Source organism: Camelus dromedarius, chromosome 6 (assembly GCF_036321535.1).
Source record: "Camelus dromedarius isolate mCamDro1 chromosome 6, mCamDro1.pat, whole genome shotgun sequence".
Taxonomy (NCBI): domain Eukaryota; kingdom Metazoa; phylum Chordata; class Mammalia; order Artiodactyla; family Camelidae; genus Camelus; species Camelus dromedarius.
In genome coordinates, this window is record NC_087441.1 from 7,722,125 (window position 1) to 7,746,920 (window position 24,796).

Below are 24,796 nucleotides of genomic sequence, written 5' to 3' on the forward strand. Positions count from 1 at the left end.
GTTCTTTCCGGTCTCGGTAATATTCTGAATTTCCACCTGCCCGCCCCCTCTCCCTTATAACACAGAACACGTGAAGCTAGAGCGGTTCAGTCTTCTGTCTAACGGTGAATTCGTCTGAGCAGAGTGTCATGCTGTTTCTCGCATTTTCCACAGTTCCCAGGAGGTAAAAGATCTCTGGCTGGAGGCCCTCCGAGGGTAAGTACCATAAATTAACATGACGAGAAAGTAAGCTTTCTAGCGGGACACTGGGCTTTAAGATCACATCCAACAGAAAACAGCTGTACCGTGGAACATGCAATAGATAGTGTTATAAAGAACAAACTCGGAGAGCTTTGCTTTAACGTGAAGCCTGCACTTTGGGAGTATAGGAATTCTGTAAATGTTATCTTTGTTTTATGTCTCCTGTAAGCAGCATCCTAGGAATAAGTTCTTTCCTTTTCGGGTTAGATGGGAAAATCCATGCAAAGCACTTAATACAGACAGTACCCTGATACATAGTGAGCTGTCCAAAAAATGTTAGTTGTAATTCAAATTGTTTTCAAATTATCTCCTGACAGGAATATAATAAATGAATAACAAAGTTTGGCATAAGGAAGATATGAGACTTAAAACATTTAGCAATGTGTGCTTTGTGGTGCTGCTCTTAATAGCATAAGCTATTTGGTAATATGTAACTGACTTTAAATGAAAACTTTTCTACCTCATAGTTTCAAACTGTGTGTTTTGTCAGAGTGGCACTGAAATTGGCCAGTGCGTTATGTGTCTCCCTCCTAACGCTTTCCCATATGATTTCTTGTAGACAGAGCCAAGGCCACACGGGAGCAAAATTCATCACCAGACAGTCAGCCCCAACTCTGATGAAGTTGACCAGCAGCTGCAATGCTGTAGGTGCCCTCCCGATATTTAGAAATTCATGCTTTCTCAAGGCAGGAGTCAAAGATGTTTACCCAATGTATTTTTTTCTCTTTTAGTCAAAAACACTAAATGCCACTAATATGGAGACATTAATTGAATGTCACTCAGAGGTAAGAAAGCAATTTTTAAATCTTTTTATCTGCACTGTGAGAAGATGGAACACTTTGTTTTAATTGACTATCGCTTGTTGAGTTATCAGATTAGAAAGTTAATATAATAAATGTATAAATTAAGCACTAATATTGTTGAGATCCTATATGATAAGCCAGACTGTAATATTGTTTCTAGAAGCTAGAATAAATTAATAGACTCTATGGACTAATCTTTAATATGAATAAAATGTTGAAGGTGTATTTTGTGGGGAAGACTGGGCGGATTTCTTCAATCATTACTTTTAACTAAGATAAATAATATTTCTAGGGTGATATCAAGGAACACCCTCTGTTGGCATCATGTCAGAGTGAAGACAGCCTTTGCCACCTAATTGGTGAGTTTTGAAAGCATACTGATCTTATATGTAAATGCTAACAGCAAATGCTCTTGGTTTGCAAAACCACAGTGCTTTACTAGGAATCTTTTCTAGAATTGTTCTTTTAAAGACCGCAGAGCATTAACACTCACATGGCAGGAAGGCTCCAGCTCACTGGAGAGCAAGTGCTCTGATAGAAAAACTCCTCCCCAAGCCAACGCCCCAGCAATCCGGAGGGGGTCTTCCTGGGGTTACAGACCTCCTAGCCATTTACGTCTTGACAATTAAAGTGTGCATGTGTGTGAAAAATACACAGTGCCTTTTCCATTTTCTTCCTTCTCTAATGGAGAAAATGATTCTAAGAGCCCATGAAGCAATTGTTGCTAATCGCAAATTCCAAAGAACCCACCGTTCACTCTTCATTTCTTCCACAAGTCATTGCATTATAATGTCACACTGACCCAGTTCTCCTGAACTATAAGAACAATCCAGTTCTCTGTCCCTCCTCTTCCACTTTCACTATAAGATGTATAGAAACATGTGGCAATGCATTTAGAAAATACAGCTTTTTATAACTAGAGAAAGAAGGAAACTTGTGAGATGTTCTACCCATTGCACACACGTCTTCAGGATTCTGCGAGGATAGGATATCTTGGTACAGTTTTACTGACAATTTTCCAGTTGCTGGGTCTAGTTTCAAACCTTCCCGCAGGAATTTGTGGCTGCCCTGCCCGGGAAAACCCTGCCAGTGGCTGCAGACAGGCTGAAGGTGTAGCTCCCTCTAGTGGCGCGTGCTAGCGTGGCCACAGAGGTTTAAGGGCCCGCCCAGAGCAGAGCCTTCAAAATGGTCTTGAGCAAGTCACTTCCTCTCCCTGTGTAAGTTTCATTTTCTTCACTAATCAAAGGAGGAAATCAAAATACTCTATTTCACATGAGAAATGTTCACTGTGGCTATTTAGGTTAAGATGGTTGTTTATGACCTGTTTAGCTGGGTTTTGTTAATTTTCTGTAGCAAACAGCTGGTGAAGAGTGAAAACAGGAAAGGTGGAGACTTTGAGGAACCCTGGTGTTGATGCTGAGGGGCTGGTTGCCCTGGTAACAATGTGGTTGTTTTTCGGGTCAGTTTGTCTAGATTAAGATTCACACCCTTTGCTTCCTCAGTTTTTCAAAATTATTTCCCCCACTCAGCAAACCATAGAGGACAGTATCTGTTGTCTTATCCGGACCTTCTGTGCAGTCAGTATTTTAACCTCATTTCTCTTTGCCTTGTTTTCTCGGCTGTAGAAATTAAGAAGAGAAAGAAGGTGCTGTCCTGGCTCTTTCTCATGAGAAGGCTTTCCTCTTCGTCAGACTTTCCTGGGGCTTCGGAGCCAGAGTTGAAGGCGTCGCTATTTGACCAGCCCCTGTCAGCCATCTGCAGCAACAACGACACGCTCCCCAGACCCATCCAGGTGGGCGCACAGTTACTCGTGGCCCCACCTCCGCCAGCCGGGAAAACCCTTGGGAAATCTGAATGTCACTCTCATGCCAGACTTGTTGGGGCCGTTCTTGAGTTTTTTCCACTTTGGGACATGGTGTTTCCACTTACGAGTGCAGTGGGGAGAACACCTGGCTACTTACATTCTGGAAAGCAGTTGTATTTGCCTGTGAGCTCAGGGTGATGGGCCCTCCATCCTTCTGACTTCATAGAGTTAGGAATGCTGAAAATGTGTAGCTTCTGAAAAGTCAACAGACAGAGACTTACAGAGTTTCTGATCAGAGATCCAATGTTTATATGCCATGACTTGAAAGGGAGGCCTGAAATAGTTCTAGAATGTGCAAATTCGAGTTTTCACAATTTACCTCCTCTTAGACGAATGGCAGGGTAGAGGAAGACAGTTGACAGCAACTGGACTGAAAGGGGAAACTGGCGTTAATAGCCTCTTGTTAAGACTGTCTTAGTATCCTGGAGAACTCACTGTTATGAAGAGGACTGTACTGTATGACAGTAAAGTCAGCCACGGTCACGCCCGCTGTCTTAATTCCCCTTGTCCTACCTAAACATAGATTTCTCCTGTATTAGTAGCAGCAAAGTGTGTCTTCAAACCAAGGGTAACCATCTCCTGTTTCTGCTCCCCTTCCCTTCAGGATATCCTCACTATTCTGTGCCTTAAAGGCCCTTCCACTGAAGGGATATTCAGGAAAGCAGCCAACGAGAAAGCCCGCAAGGAGCTCAAGGAGGAGCTCAACTCTGGAGGCGCGGTGGACCTCAAAAGCCTCCCTGTGCACCTCCTGGCCGTGGTCTTCAAGGTGAGTTCCCGGCGTTGGTGCCAGATAACCTGCTGACGGGCTCTGACACACCAGCTCTCAGGAAGTAAGAGGTGGGCTCTTTGCCCTGCAAAGCAAAGGAAGCTGACCTTGGACTTAAATTTTTTTAGTTAAGCCCTTTGTTATTTATTTATTTACATCAGCATCTCTGTTTCTGTGACCCCGGATTCCAACAGAAAGTGATGCATTAAATTTCCTCCAAATTGTGATAAGAAAAGGCACTTGGACCGTCCCATGGCCTAGTCCATTCCCCTTAATCTGGTGGCCCCTTGGCTGATGGCCTTACTGGGCCTGTAGTTAGGAAGTTGCTGAGAGACAAGCAGGTGAGAGAGATTCCCCTGACTAAGTGAATGCAGGAAGGAAGCGGTCGCAGCCTGCGGGAGGATGAGCAGAGTCCCTGAGATGCAACAGACAAGGTGAAAGTTAAGGTGGCAGCACGTTATGTAACACGAACCATCCCTGTCCATCCTCCAGGACTTCCTCAGAAGTATCCCGCTGAAGCTTCTGTCCTGTGACCTGTTTGAGGAGTGGATGGGCGCCCTGGAGAAGCAGAGTGAGGAGGACAGGATTGAGGCCCTGAAGCAGTAAGTTCACGGTCCCCTTCCTTTGATTCTTCACATAACTGTCAGAGTGTTGTACCAATACTGCAGTGTGTAGGGAAGTAGAAGAAATGTCCATCTACTCCCAGAGGGAAAATCAAGAGGTACCCTGGAAGTTTCTAGAAAGTACTTTTAGCCAAACGAAAGGAAGCACCTCTTCAAAAGGCAGAGCAAACTTCGGTGCTCACAAACTCCAAGAGGTGGGGGAGTCAAAAAATATGTCATAGGTAAAGCCTCAAAGCAGGCTAACCAGCCAGGTGTGGGAATCTGGGGTGTCCTTAACCTGTACATGCTGGTGTCACGCAAAGCAACGGTTCTCCCATAAAACATCCCTAAAAGCATAACAAACAATCTAGGATCGACTGTTCATTAAATTCCATGGCATTTCATACTCCTCTAATTAACGAAGATGAAAACAATATAAAAACAAATTCCAATGAGAGCAAAACATAATTACATACGGAAATGAAAGCATGCCGTGTTAGTGACTAGAGAATCTTAAACACCTAACTTTAAAATTTCAGCACTTTTGCCAAATCCTGTGAAAGTCTGTGTATTATGATCGTCTCACGCTGCTAAGGATTTTCAAAGAAATATATGTTGAACTGAAGACATTAGAGTGTCTGTCCCCAAACTGAAAATCTGAAGATTATCACAATAAGTTTCTACTTAAAGACACAAAAGCTCTTTCATAACAATAACTTCTTATGAGAAATGAATGGTTCTTATGTAAGAGCCATCATTTCATTTTTTAAAAATGTGAGGCTTTACAAGCCTAATTTATTAGTAGTGGTACCAGTGTTGCCGTGTAAGTGCCCCTTGACCATGGTTTTGAACCTGCTCGTACAGCCAATTTATTTTCCATCAGGTTTTCTCAAAATGGTGTAGAAAATGTGTCATTTTCGTTTGATGAGCACAATTCATAAAAATTCATACATCTAAGTGGTAGAGCACATGCTTAGCATGCACGAGGTCCTGGGTTCAATCCCCAGCACCTCCGTTAAAACAAAAAAAGCAAATGATTGTGTTCTTAAAAAATCAGTCTTGCAGTGTTAGAAGCAGAGACATTCTCCATGGCTAAATGATCATTCAACAGGATAATTTTCAAAATGTATTAAACTATGGAGGTTATCGCAGGAGTTAATTCTTTATAATCTAAGATCTATATAAATAATAAAGGACTATGTTACTGGCATCCTCATCATAAAGACCATTTTCTGCGGGCTTGAAGGTTTTGTGGTTAACTTGTTCGTTCCCTGTCAGTGGCCACTGGAAGTGTCTGAATGAACATTTTGCAACATTTCTTGTGAAAATGCACCTTCCTCATTTTGAAGGAAGTCTGGGTTAGGCAGAAACTTTCAACTTGCTACACTGAAGCCGAGCAGGCCAGGAGCTTCCTCTAACACGAGCCTCCCCCGAATCCCGTTCCAGGGTTGCAGCGAAGCTCCCGCGGCCCAACCTCCTGCTGCTCAAGCACCTGGTCTCTGTGCTCCACCTGATCAGCAGGAACTCTGAGGTCAACAGGATGGATGCCAGCAACCTGGCCATCTGCATCGGACCCAACATGCTGACCCCAGACAACGACCAGCACCTGTCGTTCGAAGCCCGGAGAGACGTGAACAATAAGGTTGGCTCCTGGCTAGTTCTGAGAAATTCCCAATGTCTGGTCTCATTATCTGTTTGCAAAAGCCAAGCAGTAAAACACCTCTGACTTTCTCACACGCACTCAAGACCACCATGGAAGTGCACAATGCGAGTGCTTTCATCATGGTTCTCTCTTGGATGCCTGCACTTGACGAAACTGAATAAAATGAGGCCTTTGTCCTCTGTCCTCCCAGACAGAGGACAAGTGCTGCCCGTCTCACGTGACTGTTCCCCCGGGTGCAAAGGCCCGTGCATTTTTTTTTTTCTGTTTCTTGCATCACACTCTGTCAGTCCAATACCAATTTGGGAAACTTCTTACTGAAATGAAAATGTTAGTTACTTTAACGTAATAGATATTTTTTAATTCTCGAATTAAAAATGCACATCTCAAAAAGAATTTTAATATAGATGATTGTTGCTGATTTTCTGGATGCTCTTTTCAGACACATAAAGATCTCTTATGCTCACTTGGCACCTCCCTAATGACCCCCACTATGCCCCCATTCTTAACCAACCCCCCACTTCTAAAAAAAAAGATCTCTTTAAGCTGACGACCTGTTAATTTTTCCTCACAGGTTAAGATGCTGGTGGAATTTCTCATCGATAACTGCTTGGAAATATTTGGGGAGACCATTCCAGCACATTCCAGCACTGCTTCTGATGATTCCCTGGAACACACTGACGGTTCAGGTACAGAGTGTGCTGTGGATTGATTTTGACGGTGGGGTCAAGTTCATGCCCGTCTACCAGTCCACGCCAGTAGTGGAAGGCATCTCTGGTATCTGAAGCAGAAATTACCTTCACAAATCACCAAGTCAGGGTAGACTCCAGTCTGGAGGGAAGCTCTTAAACATGGAAACTTTTCTCTCAAATTTTCCTGCAATATCACCTCAGGCTGCAGATCCCTGTTCAGCCTCAGCCAGGAACTTACCCTTCCTTCTGTAAAATCATGAGAACTGATGATTTTACTAAGTAACCTTAAGCTAGAGGGTTGGGGTGAGAAACTTCTGCTTCCACACGATGGAATATGGGTCCATTAAAATAGGGGCAGACTCAATTAAATAGCCATCGAAAGGACCAGTCTTAACATTTCAGATCAGTCCGTTTTCAGTGAAATACTGCTTTCTCGCTTTTCTCTCCCTCTCTCCTTTCATTTTCCAACTTCTCTTCTCCGCCTCAGAATACTAGCTGTGGAAACAAAAGTTTAACGTGGCCAGTGTCTTTCACAGCAAGCCTCAAAGCAGCATCGCCTAATCACCCAGCGCCTCACTTGACACCAGCAGGGTGGACTGTACTAAAACTTATTTCTAAAAGTAACGGAACAAAAACTCAGCTGTCCCTTTACTTCCCCAGACATGTCAACCCTGCTGAACGACTCGGCCTACGACAGCAACGATCCCGACCCCGACATGGACTCCTCCCCCAGCAGGCGGCCCCCGGGGCCCTCGGACCCGGCTGCCGGCCTGGAGCCCAGAGGCCGGCAGCACACCTGGGAGCCCATTGCCAGCACGGTGGCCAGACTGAAGGGCTCCCTCAGTCAGGTGGACCGGAGGTACTCGGACCCCAGCATGGCATCCATCCCCAAGCATCTCGAGGGCTGGAAAACAAACCAAAAATTAACGCGAAGTGAGGATGACTTCACCCTGGCCCGGGCAGCCTCCTGTTTTGCAAGCGAGGAAGCTGAGGACCCATTTTCTGAGGAGGTGTTTCCTGCAGCTCAAGGCAAAAACCAGAGGCCCCAGGACCTGAGGGTGCAGGACTCGACTCAGGTTTTGGGGTTACCGCATAGACCAGCGCCCCAGGCCGCCTCCAGTGGCTCTCTGGACACTTCCCCCGACGGCTCGCCCGTGACTTCTCCTTCCAGTCCCAAAAGAAACTTCTTCTTCACCAGACACCAGTCTTTCACAAAGGCTGAGAAAAGTAAGCCCAGCAGAGAAATCAAAAAGCACTCCATGTCGTTCTCCTTTGCCTCTCACAGAAGAGTGCTGACCAAAACCCCCAGCTCTGAGGCTGTGAGAGCCAAGGCCATCACCAGGGACCAAGCAAATAGAGGGTTGAAAAAAGAAAGCCAGCTCGCTGGCCGAATTGTCCAGGAGAACGCCTCTGAAGTCCACGGCCAAACAGCTGGAGAGTTTCACTCGGGGTCCTGCGCCCTCTCGGTGGAGTACGTGTTCCCTCAGAGGAGCCCAGGAAGCCCACCCTCCTACGAGGAGGCCATGCGGCACCAGGCCTTGGAGCTTGCGGCCGTCGGGGCCCAGACGGTGGGCAGCATGAGGGCCAGGATGCTCAGCCTGGACTCAGGCTTGCCACCTCCTCTCCCTTCCCACCGTGGAGGGGATGCAAGAAACACGTGCAGTCAAGAGCCGCTGGGCAGGCACCGACGGTGGCCCAGGACTGGGAGCTGGACGGAGAGCGGGACTGTCTGCGCTTCTATAGAAACGAGAGGACAGGTGACTGTCCCCGGGAGGCCAGAGCTGCAGCGGCCGAGAACTGTGTTGGAGCCTCGCCAGCAGGGCGAGCAGGACTCCCTGCTCCGACGGTGTTATCACCCCGTCTTTGAGGCCGAGCAGCTCCGATACGCTAAAGAATCCTACGTTTAGGCTGGTGGGCCTGACGCCAGGACACAGCTCCCGGCATCTCTGAGTGCGTGACTGTGTCATGTGAACCGCTTTTGGACTCTGTTTTCCAAAAAGTCATGAATAAGCTCCTTTAGAAAGTTGGGTAGAGGCCTCCTGAGAGAGGATAGCACACAACCACACGGGGCCTTAGGCAGCGTCTGCGCGCACCTGCGTGTGTGTGACGTGTAGCAGACGTAGAAAACACAGCCTAAACATGGCATTGGGTGCAAAGCTCTACATAAATATGTGTATATATTTGTTGGTAAACTTTCGGTCAACTGCATTGCTGTCCTCCGCTTCCTGGGGCATTTTTCTATTGGTTAGTGTTTAAAAATAATGTTTTCTTTTCTTATGTTGCCCCAAATAACATGCCAATTTTCATATTTTCCACAAACTCCATTTAGGGGGAAATGTTTAAGTCTCTGTTAGAAGTTTACTCTCATAAGCAGCCTTGTAATAACTAATCACCACAGTCAGAAAGAAACAGATGACCAGAAATAGAGTTCAGTGTTTGGAGTTATCAAAGGCATTACAAACTCCAGGAAAAGAAAAGGCTGTTGTTAAAATGTATGAAAAAGACTTCAATGTGATCTTTAGTCATCTAATTTTAGATTTGGGTAGGTTAGTGAAAATGCATTACATTGTGCATTATTAACTGATTTCTAGCACTTTGAGTTTCTCTGTCTTCAGTGACATCGGCTCCAATGGTGTGGAGGCAGTGACTTTATAATGCATTGAAAGTCGTATATAAAACTTCCATATAATCTCACTACAATAAATTGCCTTCCTTATATCGAAGTGAAAATGTTCCTTCTTTACTGACATGTTGCCTCCTCTCCCTCAGTTCATAGAATCCCATCAAGGAAATCATTCACACACTGATTCATCCAGCAAGCATTTCTTGAACATATATTCATTATTCTGGACTAACAGGCATAGTGAGATGGAGACTTGTGATTGGGAAGAAGAGACAATCCCTGTTGTCCAGAAATTCACACCACCATAAAGATGGACCCTCTTCAAGCCAATTTTTGGGCAAATGATCACTCAGAGACCAGAAAATTTGGTATGCAAATATAATATTTCCTGGTTTTTAGTGAATTTAAGTTTTCGGTACTTTTAAAAACCTTTTTATGATTAGTTTGCTTGATTATTAGCAAACGTAGTAGAAATATGTCATATATTAGAATTTTAACGCTCAATGATTAAGATATTTATCCAGTGTCTTGGATATACTGGACTTAAGTTTTCCTTACTTTATCAAGTTCTTTCATAAAACACTGCATGTTTTTGTGGTGAAGTATTTTCGTGGTGGGAAGCTACCAGACAGCGAAGACCGATTCTCTTCAGAGGTGGTCTATTAGTAATGTGGTATAAAGCTTAAAACCTTGTAACCCAGATTGCTCATGGCAGCATTTTCAGACCCAATAATATCACTAAAATACTTTAGTAAGAACCACGGATAATCCATAAATTTCAAGGGGCAGACACCCTCCACCCCTCTGATAACTTAAGAAAAACAATTCTTTTCCAGAGTTGGGTACCAATAGTAAAAGTTGCAGATTTTTAGCACCTATCAGTGCTAAGCATCGTGCTCAGTATTTCAGGATTGAAAGAAAAAAATCCTCATGTCTTTAGTAACTTCTTATTGAGAATCAGAGAGTTCTCATCAAAAAGTGACTAAGATCATAAGCTAGGAAGCCTCCAATCTATTCCACGTTACCACTGACCTGACCTCCATGTGACCCAACTCAGATCACGAAAACCCTACCCCAAGCTTCCTTATTTTACCAAAGTAGGAGTGAGACTGAAAGTCTTCTCTTACACGTAAATAGTACAGTTTGTTGACAAACGTTTATGAGTTTCTTGCAGTCAAGCAAATGCCATTATCGCTACTGCCTTTGAACAGTGGAGGAAAAGGCAGGGCAATGATTTCAGACACTGCACGGCACAGTATTCCCACTTCTAACCACGTGGTCGGCCAGCCTTTTAAAATAGGCTCACCCAACCTGGTTCCCAAGTCGGCTAGTGCTGCCATAACAAAGTATCACAAATGAGTAGCAACAGAAATGTTCCATCTCATGGTTCTAGAGCCTAGAACTGAAATCAAGGTGGTGGCAGAGGGCCCAAGCTTGCAGTGAGATCTGGGCAATATTAAAAATGATACTATGGACAAGGATGCTCACACAGAGTTCTGTTCTCCACGGACCTCTTAAGAGCCACACGGTCACAAATTGGACAGTCACCGTGGGCCTGACAGTCCAATGCAAGGTGTATGGTAAAACCAGGTTGGAAGTCAAGGCGTAGGCAGGGGCTTCAACCTAAAATCCAAGTCTGATCCCCAGCTTCCAAGCCGTTGGGCACCCCCAGCAGCCATGCATTACCCTGGCCGGCCTAGGTTCGGAGGGATCCTGATCCTCTTACCAAGGAAAGAGGCAGGGGAGCACATACAGTTAAGTGCCTATTGGTGAATGTCCAGCATTCACTGTCCTGGAATCTGACTGAACAGACTGGAATTTCTCCCTCTTGGGGAAGGTACAAGATTTTCTCTCCTCCTACAAAGAGGGGGAGGGGTGGGTTTCTGAAAGCCATTGCCAGCATCCCGCGCGGTACACTGATTACCTGCAATCATGCACTGTACCCACCTCCACCTCAGCCCCACCCAGGACTTGGTCCAGAACCTGTGGATGTTAACCAACCTGGGTACTCGCCCTGGAGCTGAACAAAACCACAATCCCTTTGGAGCTCAAACTCAGCAAATATAATGCCTGTGTTACCCTGGGGTCCCAGAGCACTGAAGTGGCGGCCATGGCTTGTAAACTAATAAAACAGATGATGGTTAATGGCCACGGATCTTCCAAGGGCCCTGCATGAGAACATCTGAAGGGTGAGCAGCACTGTTTATCCTAACACACTATTAAAATAATAAATTCTAACTGAATTTCCCTGATTGGGATCTCAGTGGAAGGACCACCAGCACATGCTTTCCTCCTAAAGGGTCAAGTGGATGGAAACCCACATCAGATGGGATCTCACATATTTTGAGTTTCTCTTTTAATTGAATTATGTAAGATCTTAACTCTTTATCTACAAAGGGAGAATTACTGAGGAATCAGAGTATAAACATTTTGTTAGAGACAAAAGTGAATCACTTTTTGGCAATATTTTAAATGTGAACTGATGGCCCTGTGTCGTGTCCACTCCAGAGTACAAATCAAATGTGAATGAGGAACCACCAGTGGGGTGAAGTGGGACCCTCCTCCTACCATAGGCTACAAAGAGGGCACATGGTGAGACCAGCACGCCTGCAGAATGCAACAGCTCATCAGAAAAAGGAAACACAGAATGATAACATCTCTGTAGGAAAAGAAAGCTAATGTGTCGGTACAAGAAAGAGGGTGTGATCCACATCCACAGGGCCTGAGGCCACACCCCAGATGTGCTACCGTGGACCAGGTGCCATGCTGTCTAAGCATCAGCTTCTCCACCTGTAAATAGAGGATAATCATAACACGGCATCAGTCGTGGAATGCATGTAAGAAAAACTCCAGGAAACAGAGAGCAGGGACGTGCGCTCTCTCTCTGTTAAAGGAACAGGTGGCAGCCCAGGGCTGGCATGGTAGCTCCCAGACCCCCTCGGCCCCAGTTCCTTCACACCCGAGGCCACTTCGTGGGCATGTGACCTGTGCAGTCACATAGGGCTCCATGCTTCAAAGTCATAAAACATGTCAAGTTTTCCTAAGTTAATTTATAAACTTAAGGTGTTCACAATAAAAGAACCAAGAGGAGGTTTTCGAAGTTTGTTTTTTTTTTTTTTTTTGGTTGTTGCTGTTACTTATTGGAACTAAACAAACTGAATCTGAAAGTCATATTTCAAAAAGCAGTAAACTAATAGGAAAGGGAAGTATAGAACAGAGGAGCAGTGAAGAAGGCGAGCCCTCTGATTTTATACCATGCTCTGTATAGGAACAGGTGGGTCCCGGAGCAGGACTAGACAGCAAACCAACAGAACAGAATAGAAAGCCCAAAAGCAGAGGCGAATGCATACGGGGCCTTAGTGTATGAAGGTGGCATTTCACCGCAGTGGGGAATCTAAAGATAATTCAATATATGGCATCGGTTATAAATGAGTGGCCATCTGGGGGGGAAAAAAGGTAGAACCATATCTCACAATCTATGCCAGGATAAATTCTAGATGGATCCAAGATTTAAATGTGGAAAGTAAAAGAATGCTACTGTATAGCACAGAGAACTAAATTCAATAGCTTGTAATAACCTATGATGAAAAAGAATATGAAAAAAAATGTGTATAACTGAATCACTATGCTGTACACCAGAAACCAACACATTGTAAATCAACTATACTTGAATTAAAAAAAAAAAAAAAGCATCTGTATGAAAAAAACACCACAAACAAAATCAAAAGACAAATGACAAACTTGGGAAAGTATTTGCATCTTACATAACAGAAAGGGCTAATTTCCATAATATATACAGTACCTGTAAATAGATAAAGAAAAGAGGAACCCAATTTAAAATGTGCAAACGATGTGGTCAGCCAATACATAGGAAAACAAGTGGCCTTTAAATTTTTGAAAAGATGTTCAAACTCACTCATTTTTTAAAGGCAAACTAAAACTACACCAAGACACTATTTCTCCCATCAGACAGGCAAAAATCTAAAACTTTAATAACAGCGTGTTGGTGAGGCTGTGGAGAAACTAGTGATTCATTCATTTTTTGAAAGTGGAAAGTGATATGACCCTGGAGGACAGTTTGGCAATACCTATTAAAATTACAAATGCATAAGTCATTTTTCTAACCAATCCTTTTTCTAGGAATGTACTTTACAAATAAGTTCTCAGGCACACAAAATTATATGTGAATGAGGATATCTGCTTTAGCCTTGCTTATAATGACACAAATGTGTATGGTTAGAGAATAATTAAATTATGATTAATTAAATTATGGTGCATCCATTCAGCTATAAAAATTCCTGTGCAGCTATAAAAAAGAAATGAGAAAGCTTTTCAGCTATTGACACAGAAAGATCTCCAAGATACACCAAGTGGAAAAAAAGCTACATGTAACAGGTCACTGTGTGTAGTACGCTATAATTTATCTTGGAAAAAAAAAGAAATGCATAATAGTGGTTTAACATGTTTCCGGTGGGGATCAGAACTGAGATGATGGGGCCAAGAATAAATAGAAGACATTTCAATAATACATTTCTGGTTTTGGTGTTTGAAATATGTAACTATATTACCTATTCATATATTCAATATAATAATAACTAACGTTAAAGGCTTTATTTTATGCCAAGCACGTGTAAATGACCTGAGAAATACCATCTGGGGTTGGTGTTTCACCATCTGGATACAGTTGGAAAAGTAGGTCAAAGATAGATTTTGTAGGGTCTTAGTGCTTAAATGGTCTCCAAACTAGGATTCAAAGTAAGACAGTGGGAGCCACCCAAGGCCTTTGATGAAAGTGTGTTTAAGGTGATTAACTGTCAGGATTACTAGGATGGCTTGGAGGCAGGGCAATTTGAGGTAGAACAGCTGTTTTCAGAGGTTACGACCCAAACATTAGGAAGCAATCATGCTTGGTCCATAGGAAACCAGGCAGGGAAGCAGCCGTGGGAACGGAGAGCGACAACGTTTCCAGACAGTGAAGCGTGGACAGCGTATGGTCAGTGGAGAGAGGCAGGAGGGCACTCCAGGAGGACAGAACGGGATGGGTGGCGGTGGGGATAAGCATGGTGTCTGCAGGGAACAGTGACGACTCCAATCCTGGGAGGACAGCCATGGCTTAAAGGGTGTAGTCTGCACAGACAGGATGCCTGAATTAAAATCTTGAAATCTACCACCTGCCATTTAACCTCGGACAAATTACTTACTCTCTCTGTGCCTACATTTTCCCATCTGCAAAATGGGGATGACAATACGACCTAGTCCATAGGGCTGATGGGCGGACTTCATGAGATAATATGCGTAATGTACTTTACCATACCTGAAATGTATCTAGTGCCATAAATGCTAGTTTTCTCTGTGAACATAAAATGTGGGTTACTTCTCATAAACTTGTTTGTTATGTTATTTGTTTCCCATCAACTCAAGTAAAGAACCCTATATAAATTCAGACTCACAAAGAACATTTTTAAATTTCTCAATTTTTTTTTTTTTTTTTGCTATTAGAACAACAAATGCTTTTCAGAAATGTAACCGAGGCAGTTCAAGCCCTCGATGTACATAGTTAGGTCTTAGAAATTATGAAAGTTGATAATTTAACTTTGTTTAGGTAACAGATGCTGGTGAGCTCATGTTTGAGTAAGGTCTTGTCCCTTGAGTTAGCTTCCACTTTTTTTACAGTGGAATTTTAACATGATAGTCATATACAATGTGAAAATAATTTTGCATGTCAGTAATTTCAAGATGGTAAAATGTCCTCTTAGAGAAAAATATCACATTTCAATTAAAAGGGTTCTTAGACCCAATTCCAACGTGTGTGTGTAGAGGTTGCCCCACACCAACTAGCAATTCTTGGAACACCAGCTGGGTATGCCACAATTCAACTCAATTCTAATGCTATCTATCTGGAGAGGACCTCAGATTCCACAGTTTAAGGGTTCAGTCCTACAAGACAGCCCCCACCCCACCCCCACCCCTGTGGCATTCAGATGCCAGTTCCAAGTCCAGGTTGTTCCCTGTGCTTCTGACTGACAGGTTATAAATCAGAGGCTCCCAAGACCCCCTCCTTGGGTTTCATTAATTTGCTAGAGCAGCTCACGGAACTCAGAGAAATATTTCACTTGCTACAGCACTGGTGTGTCATAGAAAGATATAAGTCAGGAACAGCCAGATGGAAGAAAGGCACAGGGCAAGGCATGGGGAAGGGGCAGGGAGCTTCCATGTCCTCTCCAGGTGCCATTCTCCCTGCATCTCCAATATTCATCAACATGGAAGCTCTTTGAACCTGTCCTTTTGGGGTTTTATGGAGGCTTCATCACATAGGCATGATTAATTAAACCAACTGACCACTGGTAATTGATTCCATCTCCAGCCCTCCTTCCAATCACTTGGTTGGTTCTTCTGCCAACCAGCCCCCATTCTTAGGTGGGATCCAAAAGTCACCTCATTAACATAACCAAAGACACCTCTATCACTTAGGAAATTCCAAGGGTTTTGAGGGCTGTGAACCAGGAACTGTAAATGAAAACCAAATATATATGAGAAATATATTTTGGTCATCTGAATGTCTAAATATATATTTCTCATAAATCACAATATCACACAATGAACTAGTTTTTCAGCCCAATAAAAAAGTAGAAAAAATGTGAATACAATTTAATCTATTATAATATACAAATATAATAATAATAAGCTGAAAAGTAACATTGACAAATTTACACGCTAATTCTAAAGACATTAACTCAGCACAGTCTCTGCATTTTCTGCTTCTCCCTAAATTTTTTACATATTTTTTTATCCATTTATGTAGTTTAAGCAGTTTCCAAAAGACATTCCCTGGTCATCTCAGAAACTGATAGGAATCACGCATCCAAAATGCCTTAATTACATCCCCTAATGGTATACAGTGTAAGTCATTTGAACTTTCTATTTCAACGTATATAATTCAGATCAACTCTGTTACAATTAGGGAAGAGAAAGGAAAACAAGGAAGCTATTTTAAAAGATTAAAATTTTTCACAGGTGAACATGAGATATGTCTTAAATACTGTAGGGAAGCGTTTTGATGGCACTGGTTGGGACAAGACTAAGGGCCTGGGTTACAACATGTTGATTCTCAGGACACTTGTTTCCCTTCTGTTTTTTCCTCTTCTTCATTCCTGAATTCCATGCACAGCAGCATAATCTAATTGGAAGAGAAAATAGTCCTGGTTGAGAAAGTCTGATCCTAATGACACCATGTGAATGTCATCTTTAGAGAGTGTTTAAGCATCTTTGTGTCTTTGGTCTTTCAACAGGGTAAGAAGCAGTTTTATTCTCCCACAGGCTTATTTTTTAAGTTCAATAACTCCTTTAAAGATAGAATTGTTTTTCTATTCGACAAACATTACAGCAGAGCCAGGCAGCAAAGCAATCTGTAAAACGGGACATTTGGCCCCAAAAGAGATTCCTCTCTGCTAAGCTGGTGTTGCTAAATTCAGCAGTTCTTGCCTAAGAATTTTCACAGGTGTTCATTTGCATGCGTGCAATTCCTCCTGTTACATCAGTTTTTAAACAAATTGTTTGAGTCATGTTTCAAATCTTATTTGTGAACATTGGTGTCTGATTCTCCATCCCCATAACAGAGGTAGGAATGTTTCCAATTTCCTGGCCATTCCTAGCGATTAAAGAGTTAGAAAACAGGCAAAAATTAAATTACAATCCACTGGTCCAAGCCCATATTATCAAATGCCCAGGCTTTAAAAATGTCTTTTTTTTTCCATTTTAGAATTTACATGTATGTACTGTTCATTGTTTCTAAGAACAGTTTAGAGCTTTAGCTTTTCAAACTTCCATAGTTATCAAAAGAATAAAGCCAGCCACAAAGTAAGAATCAACAGAATGCAGTAATCCAATCATAAAGGACAGTCAAATACGCTTACACATATTCAAGAAATCAATCACCTAAGTTATAATTAGTTCATTTACATCCTTTTTCTTTTTTAGATTCCACATATAAGCAATTAAAAATGTCTTCTTAATTAATACCCTTGCCTCAACTGTCTTCCCCATGCAACTGATACAGCACACAATGAACCGAAGCCTCATCCTCCAAACCTCATTTCATCATGTTTATCAAACCCTTCAGATTCCACTCTCCTGCCTGGCCCATTAAAAGGGTGTCTATTTGCTCTTGGAGTCCCCTCCATCGCCACTGTCATTACTCCCTGATGGGGCCCCTCATAGCCCTGCTGTGAAGCATAGCAGGTGAGGCCCTCCATCATCTGGCCCTGCCTCTTCCAGATGCCCCTCCAGGTGCCCCTGGACCACACGCCATTACCGCACCTGCAGATCCCACGCACATGCAGAGCTCATTCTCACGGCCTTTGCTCATTCCAGCACCACTACCACTCTCTACCTGGCCCGCGCTCCTCCCCTCCACTGCAGCGCAGATCCCTTCTCATCTCAAGAGTCATCTTTGCTATGGAGCATTCACTGAGCCCACCTGCTCTCTGATGTAAAACCGACCCTTACTCTTCTGTACCCCACGTTTTAATGTCCTTTTTTTTTTTCATGTTTCTCTCCCTCTAGTAGATTGTAACTTCTCTGAGGACAAAGCAGCATTGCATTTATGTCCTCCCTGTCCTAAAACACTTCCTGGTATATGCTAAATGTTCCTTACGTGTTTGGTGAGTTCATGAAAGAACAGACAAATGAATATGAACACTTTAATTCAACCAGGAAAACATAACAGTGGTTCCTTACGCAGAACGCATCTGCTTACACCTTAGCTTAACACAAAACTTTCTCCAAACTAGAATTTCTCCAAACTACAATCACTCATCTTTCTAGGACTTCCTTCAGTATTCATCAATTTCAAGGGCTCCACGATTTAATCCTTTCCCTTTGACCCTTCTATCCCGCCATATTCTAGATTCCAAACTCCTTGTAAGATTTAAGGCATTGCTTTTCTTTTCCTTTAAGCCTTTACTTAGCTCCTTCTTGGTGCCAGGTGCTATAACTAGATAGAGGGTTTTTATTTATTTATTTTTACTTTTATCTCATTTAATTCTCACAACTTTATAAGGTGAATATTAATATCTATGTTTTATAGATGAGGAAATTAAGTAACTTGCACAAGAATGAAGTCGGCATTTGAACATGAATATTCGGAAAACACACTTTTCTCCATCCCAGTCTGGGGGGTTGAAGGGCAAATACTCTAGGCTGGATACTAGTTTTATGTTCTTTCTGGAATAAATCTGCTATAAATAAATCTGTAATAGAGCTTCACAGACCTGAACTATTTTTAAAACCACAGAGTAGTTCCTCACTTTAAGATAAAAACCACATACATGCAAAAGTGATTTTCTTATGCAGGTCCCTTTTCCCTGTGTTTTGAAACTGTAAGACACCCAAGCACAGCGGGAGCAGGAGGGTGGTCACGGGGCTGCCCCCATGGAAAGAAATCATGGACTCGGGGCCTTATCACCACCTGCCAGATTCATTCCCAAAAATGTATTCAGGTCTCAGATCCTTTGGCAAAAACAACTCATTCTGAAGAACAGGAAGAGTGAGGGGGTTTTGGTATCTTTTTAAAAGAAATTTCCATCTGCTGGGTTTGAACCGTACTTTTTATTCAAAAGTACAGCGTGTTTTTATATTTAAAACTTCCTGGGAAGCTGGGAGCCACTTTCTTGCACTCTGAGTCATGCTTTTCCTCTGACTGGGTAAACAGCTAGCATCCTCAGACTCTTACTAGACACAGTCCCTGAAACCTTTTAGATCAAAAGGAAGTGATCGGTAAATAGCTTCTCTGATTTTGAGTTCTTCTGTAGGAAATGGAAAAACAGAGAAGTTACAATGCTAAATATTAGCATCAGATTCAAGGAACAACTTTGCAGAAGAACAAGAATTAATCTGAATCTTGGGCTCTTTCAAGCCAGACACAGATTTTGAGATGCCTTCTATCATTTTGGAGAAAAAGGATGTAAACTTACAAATATATATTTAAGAATGAACACAAATATTTATGTAGAATGAGAAACAAATCACAAATTATAAATTTAATGAAGTTCACGTGAAATAAGTTATAAATTTAATGAAGCAGTGGTTTGACAACGAAATCCCTCCCCAAAATTACATAATATTTTGATTAACAACTTCTTAACACATTTCATTAATGGTCTTTTTGCTGTATGCCCTTCTTAATAAGATTTTGTTTGGATACCCTTTTAAATCACTTTCTCCTGTAAATAAATATGAGACTTTCTGTAAAAAGATAAAAGTTGTATCTGGGATTTTTAGTTTGATTAAAATGGGATTCTCATCAACCTTAATAGTTTAGAATAATTTATTTCAGCTTCTCAACTCATTATTGGTAACGTCATGCAAATTTTTAAGATTGTTGTCAAATCTGAAGAAATTTCTTTCAAGTTTCTTATACAGGAGCTGAAAAATCTGGAAAATTCTCCCACAAGCTACCTTCTCAAACCTTGTTTCTCCTCCACTACCCACATACTGTCAGTGTTAGGCTCTGTAAAACATGTTCTCCTGTGTTCTTAGTCGTGTCACAAGTTGGGTGAGTGGGCACACTGGCCAGTGGGAATCTCTGGGAGCCCCTTGTACCCCAGGACAGCTTACCCATTCAAGGAAGTGACTGCAAACCACGTAAATACATCTCACTGAACCCAAATTAAGTCAGCTTTCCCTTAGCCTAGTCCCCAGATCCCCATGGCCACTCCAAAGCCATCTAAGGTGGGTAGGGGGGTCAGAATGGAAAGAGACAGCAGTCTTAACTGACTGTAGTTAAAAATATCTTTTGCGTATCTTACAAAGCCGCATGACCACGTGGATCCATTTTTGACCTTGACCCTTCCCAAAACCTCAGGAGGGATCTGGGTAAGCAGAGGTTCCCGGCTCAAGCAGCCTTTGCTTCACAGTAAAAGCTACCTCTGGGCTTTTAGCTTTTTATGCCCTTGGTCTCCCATTAACAATCAGGGAAAAACATGCATGAGCTCTTACGTTACTTCAGTCTTTCATCCCTCCCCGACCCCCCTCCCATCACTGTCACCAAGGCTGCCAGCTAAATGGTGGAGGCTGAAGGCGGAGCTTACAAGGCACAGATACCAGACACCAGTTGTTAGGTGATTTCAGGTGTATTTGTTCCATCTGTGTCTCACAGCAACACAGAGAAATGCTCCCCGTTCAGGTTAGGTCACAGGCTCAGAATTACCAAGTAGCAGAGCTCCCTGAAGTCCTCACTCTTTCTACTTTCAATGGCTGCTTCCTACAGGCATTCTTCCCTCCCATAAGAAGTGACACCCACTCATGACAGAAAATAGAGTATAGAGAAGTAGGAATATTTTTAAATTACCTATAGTTGCGTTACCTAGGTGAAACTATAGTAAGATTTTGGTATAGTCCCACATTTTATGGAACCTAGAAATTGAAATTAAATAAATCTATTTTTACTCAAAGAAACGTAAGTTCCTTGTCAAAAATACGGAAAAGAGTGAAAAGTATGAAGAAACTAAAAACAATCTACATCAGTTTTCTAGGGCTGCTATAACAAAGTCCCATAAACTGGGTGGCTTAAACACCAGGAATTTATTCTCCCACGTTTGTGGAGGCTAGAAGTCCAAGATCATGGAGTGACTTAGGTTGCTTCCTCCTGGGGGCAGTGAGGGAGTCTATTCCGGGCCTGTCCCCTGGCCTCTGGGAGCTCCCTGGGAGTCTCTGGCATCCCTTGGTTTGTAGAAGCATCACATCAATCTGTCTTTATCCTCACGGGGCTTTGTCCCTGTGTGGGGGTCTGTGTCCAAATTCTCCTTCTTAAAAGGACACCAATCATATTGGATTAGGAGCCCACTCCATTCCAGTATGGCACTGTTCTAATTAAACTAATTATATCTGCAGAGACCCTATTTCAAAGGTGCTGAAGGTCAGGAATTTAACATATGAATTTGTGGGAGGGACACAATTCAACCTATAACACCATTCCAAAACCAATGAGCCAAAGAAAACTCACGCTAACAATTCATTATTAGGTAGTTTCTAAAATAGGGCCACGAATTTTTTGACACTCCTCCCACTGAAAGTGGAATCTATGTCCTCTTTCCTGGAGTCTGTGCAAGTTAGAAACTGCTCTGCTCAGCGGTCCTAGTATTCAAGGCACCACAACCCAGACAGGAGAGTGGAAGTGCTTGCAGATGTTTCCAGCCCCAGCTATCAAGTCATCCCCAGTTTGAGTTTTACTAGCTGTGGTCCCAGACCTTGTGGAAGAGAGACAAACCATCCCCACTGCACTCTGCTCCAAATCCTGACCCACAAAAACTGGGAGGATAAGAAAATGGTTATTATTTAAGCCACTCATTCCTGGGGGGAATAGTTACACAGCAATGGTAACTAGAAATACGATTCTCAGTCTTTTTTTCCTGTGCCTTTAAGACTACATCTCCTACTGAAATGAGTCACTAACTTCTTTGATCAAAAGGAAATGATAAATTGTGTATCTGATTCTGAGATTTTAAGAAATAGAAAAACAGATAAGCTACATTTCTAAACATCAGCATCGTATGTCTATAATGAACATGCTGTTTCCAACCATAGGTAACACAGGGACATTCATGGGTTCCAGGTGGAAGAAGAGATAAAGCGAAGCCTCAGGATTAAACAGTGGCTAATACACGGTTTGCTAGTTTTGGCCAGGCAAACGGAATTTTAAAGATGCAGAAAATATGTGAGGCTCTTGGACATGAAAATGATCAATAAGCTGCACTACCCAGCTCTTGTTCAGAGAAAAGGGGAGTGTTTAGTTCTCAACATTGTATCTCAACAGCTAAGCCAATAATGGCAGGTGCTGGAAACCAAATCAGTTTTAAGCAGTCATCAGACAAGCCATTCCTTCCGAAACACGGGGTAAACCGTGTGGGACATGAAATACACTTCCTGGGAAATGGGATTTGCTTCAGCAGGAACAGCTTAGGAAGTTCTCACCCTCAGCCTGCAGAACTGACCATACCACACGGAGGTCAACCCAACAGCTGCATTTTGGTGCAAAGTGGATACGGTTGGTCGTATAAGTCCTTGTGGATCATTAATTTCCTCATTATTGAGTTTTTCATTTTGATTTTTTTTTTTAAATGAGGGACGGGATGGTCCATGGTGCAAGGCATTGCAAATCTGAAAGTCAATAATATTGCCTTGTAAGGTAATGGATTTTAGGCAGGTATGAGGTTGTTTCCAACATTTTCCCCTGAAAAATCTATTAGATGTGTTTAATTGTCCTCTGATCTTGGGTGTTGCAGAAAAGCCTAAGGACAGTGGGATTTTTATTCCTGCAAGGCAATTTGCTTCTTTTGCCTGAATGCTCATAGGATCTGTTTTCTATATTCTTATAATCTAAAAATATTGCCATTAGTTGTCCTTGGATTGTGGTGAACACTCTTGATCTGTGTACTCAAGTACTTTTTCAACTCAGGAAACACCTGTTAAATTAAGTCTTTAGTTGTTACTTGTTTCCCCATAGGAAGATGAGACTTAGGTTGACCTGTTATCTGCTCTCCTACATACCTGTCATCTCCCACACTGGGTCAATATTTTTAATCCTTTCCTCTAGTTCCGGGAACATTTTTCAAGATGGTTCTTTAAATCACTGATTTGAACAACATTCTCCATAATGTGGATTTGAATTCTGCTACTACATTTTTAATCTCCTTTTAATCACTTATTTCTTGATTCTCTGTACCTCATATTCTAATTCACAATAAGCTCTCAGTTCCTCACAATTCTAGGCATCCTCTCAGCTTGGGCTTCACACACGGTATTCTTTTCCCCCTCACTTCTTCTGGCAAACTCCTACAATTTCATACGGCCTGAGCTCCCGGATCCTCTTTATAACATCAACTTATTAAAGAAAAAAAAATAATAATGCAAGACTGTCTGTTTTTTTCAGAACACTTGGTTTTTTTAAAAGTTGAAAGTCAGTATTAATTGACAATGGCTGTCATAAATTTGAAATTCATATTCTCTTCACCAAAATCAAGGTAATTTATAGCATCAACTTCTTCAGCTCTGGCTTCTCACCTTCTCAATCTATGGGATGTGTCATGGGGACGCCCTTCAAACTTCCTAGCAAGATGTTCCCTATGAGGTGGAGAAAGCAACCAAAGAGAATACATTGTTATCAAATGTTACCAAACTTGGGTCTGCCCACCCACCGTGCAGTAAAGCCAATCTACTGAACAACCCGGTGTCAGCAGACCTCGAGTGAAGGAAGGTGCAGTGTTTATTGTCTGGTGCCAGACAAGGAGTCTGGGACAGCTAGTGCTCAAAAAGTCCGAGCTCCCTGATGGGTTTCAGCAAAGCATTTTTAAAGTCCAGGTGAGGGAGGGCAGTCTCAGGGTATGTGATCAGCATGTGCCTAATTCTCTGATTGGCTGATGGTGAGGTAACAGGAGTTGTCACAGGGGTTACCATCATCAATCCTAAGGCTCCCTAGGTCTGGGGGCTACATGCTCATGGTCATCAAGCAGTTAACTTCCTCCATTTGGTGGGGGTTTAGCATCTGTAAAACAACTCAGGAAATGTGCATCAGATATTATCTAGGTACTTCAGAGAGGAGCTAAAGCAGAGGATGGAGGAGGGGGTCTGTCCTAGAAAGGCCCCTTGGGTCCTGCTGGGTTGTATCAGGCAGAAGGAAAGAGGAAAGCAGGGGGTCAGCACATTGCTGTCACTCAAATCCCTGATTCCAGTGATGCCTGAAGCCCTCCCATCCCCCAAGCTGGCATTCCTGAACCTTCAAAACATTGCCTTCCTACAAAGGAACCAAGAACATACAATGGAATAAACACAGTCTCTTCAGTAAATGGTGTTGGGAAAACTGGACAGCAGTATGTAAATCAGTGAAGCTAGAACACTCCCTCACACCATATACAAAAATCAACTCAAAATGGATTAAAGACTTGAACAAAAGACAAGATACAATAAACCTCCTAGAAGAAAACATAGGTAAAACATTATCTCACATACATCTCAGCAATGTTCTCCTATGGCAGTCTACCCAAGAAATAGAAATAAAAGCAAAAATAAACAAATGGGACCTAATTAAATTTATAAGCTTTTGCATAGCAAAGGAAACCATAAGTAAAACAAAATGACAACCTGCGGAATGGGAGAAAATATTTGCAAAATATGAAACTGACAAAGGCTTGATCTCCAGAATATATAAACAGCTCATATGACTTAATAAGAAAAAAACAAACAACCCAATCCAAAAATGGGCACAAGACCTAAATAAGCAATTCTCCAATGAAGACATATGAATGACCAACAGGCACATGAAAAAAATGCTCAATATCACTAATTATCAGAGAAATGCAAATGAAAACTACAATGAGGTATCACCTCACAGCAGTCAGAATGGCCATCATTCAAAAGTCCACAAATAGTAAATGCTTGAGAGGGCGTAGAGAAGAGGGAACCCTCCTACACTGTTGGTGGGAATGCAGTTTGGTGCAGCCACTGTGGAAAACAGTATGGAGATTCCTCAAAAGACTAAAAATAGACTTACCA

At 42.4% G+C, this 24,796-nt stretch overlaps 1 protein-coding gene across 2 annotated transcripts; it reads left to right on the top strand.

Annotated features, from left to right (window-relative positions):
- The first annotated feature begins 43 nt into the window (after positions 1-43).
- On the top strand, positions 44-12,807 carry TAGAP (T cell activation RhoGTPase activating protein). 2 transcript variants are annotated; one of them, XR_010381201.1, is made up of 12 exons: positions 44-195; positions 800-884; positions 972-1,025; positions 1,336-1,402; positions 2,669-2,835; positions 3,512-3,673; positions 4,166-4,275; positions 5,722-5,917; positions 6,510-6,624; positions 7,288-8,871; positions 9,397-9,618; positions 11,759-12,807. XR_010381201.1 is itself a non-coding variant. In XM_031456627.2 (10 exons), exons 2-10 carry the CDS (start codon positions 858-860, stop codon positions 8,532-8,534), a joined length of 2,145 nt encoding a protein of 714 aa, XP_031312487.1. In that variant the 5' UTR covers positions 44-195; positions 800-857; the 3' UTR covers positions 8,535-9,345. The 2 variants fall into 2 exon arrangements, 1 of the variants encoding a protein (XP_031312487.1); XM_031456627.2 differs by lacking the exons at positions 9,397-9,618; positions 11,759-12,807 and having other exon boundaries at positions 7,288-9,345.
- The last annotated feature ends 11,989 nt before the right edge of the window (positions 12,808-24,796 follow it).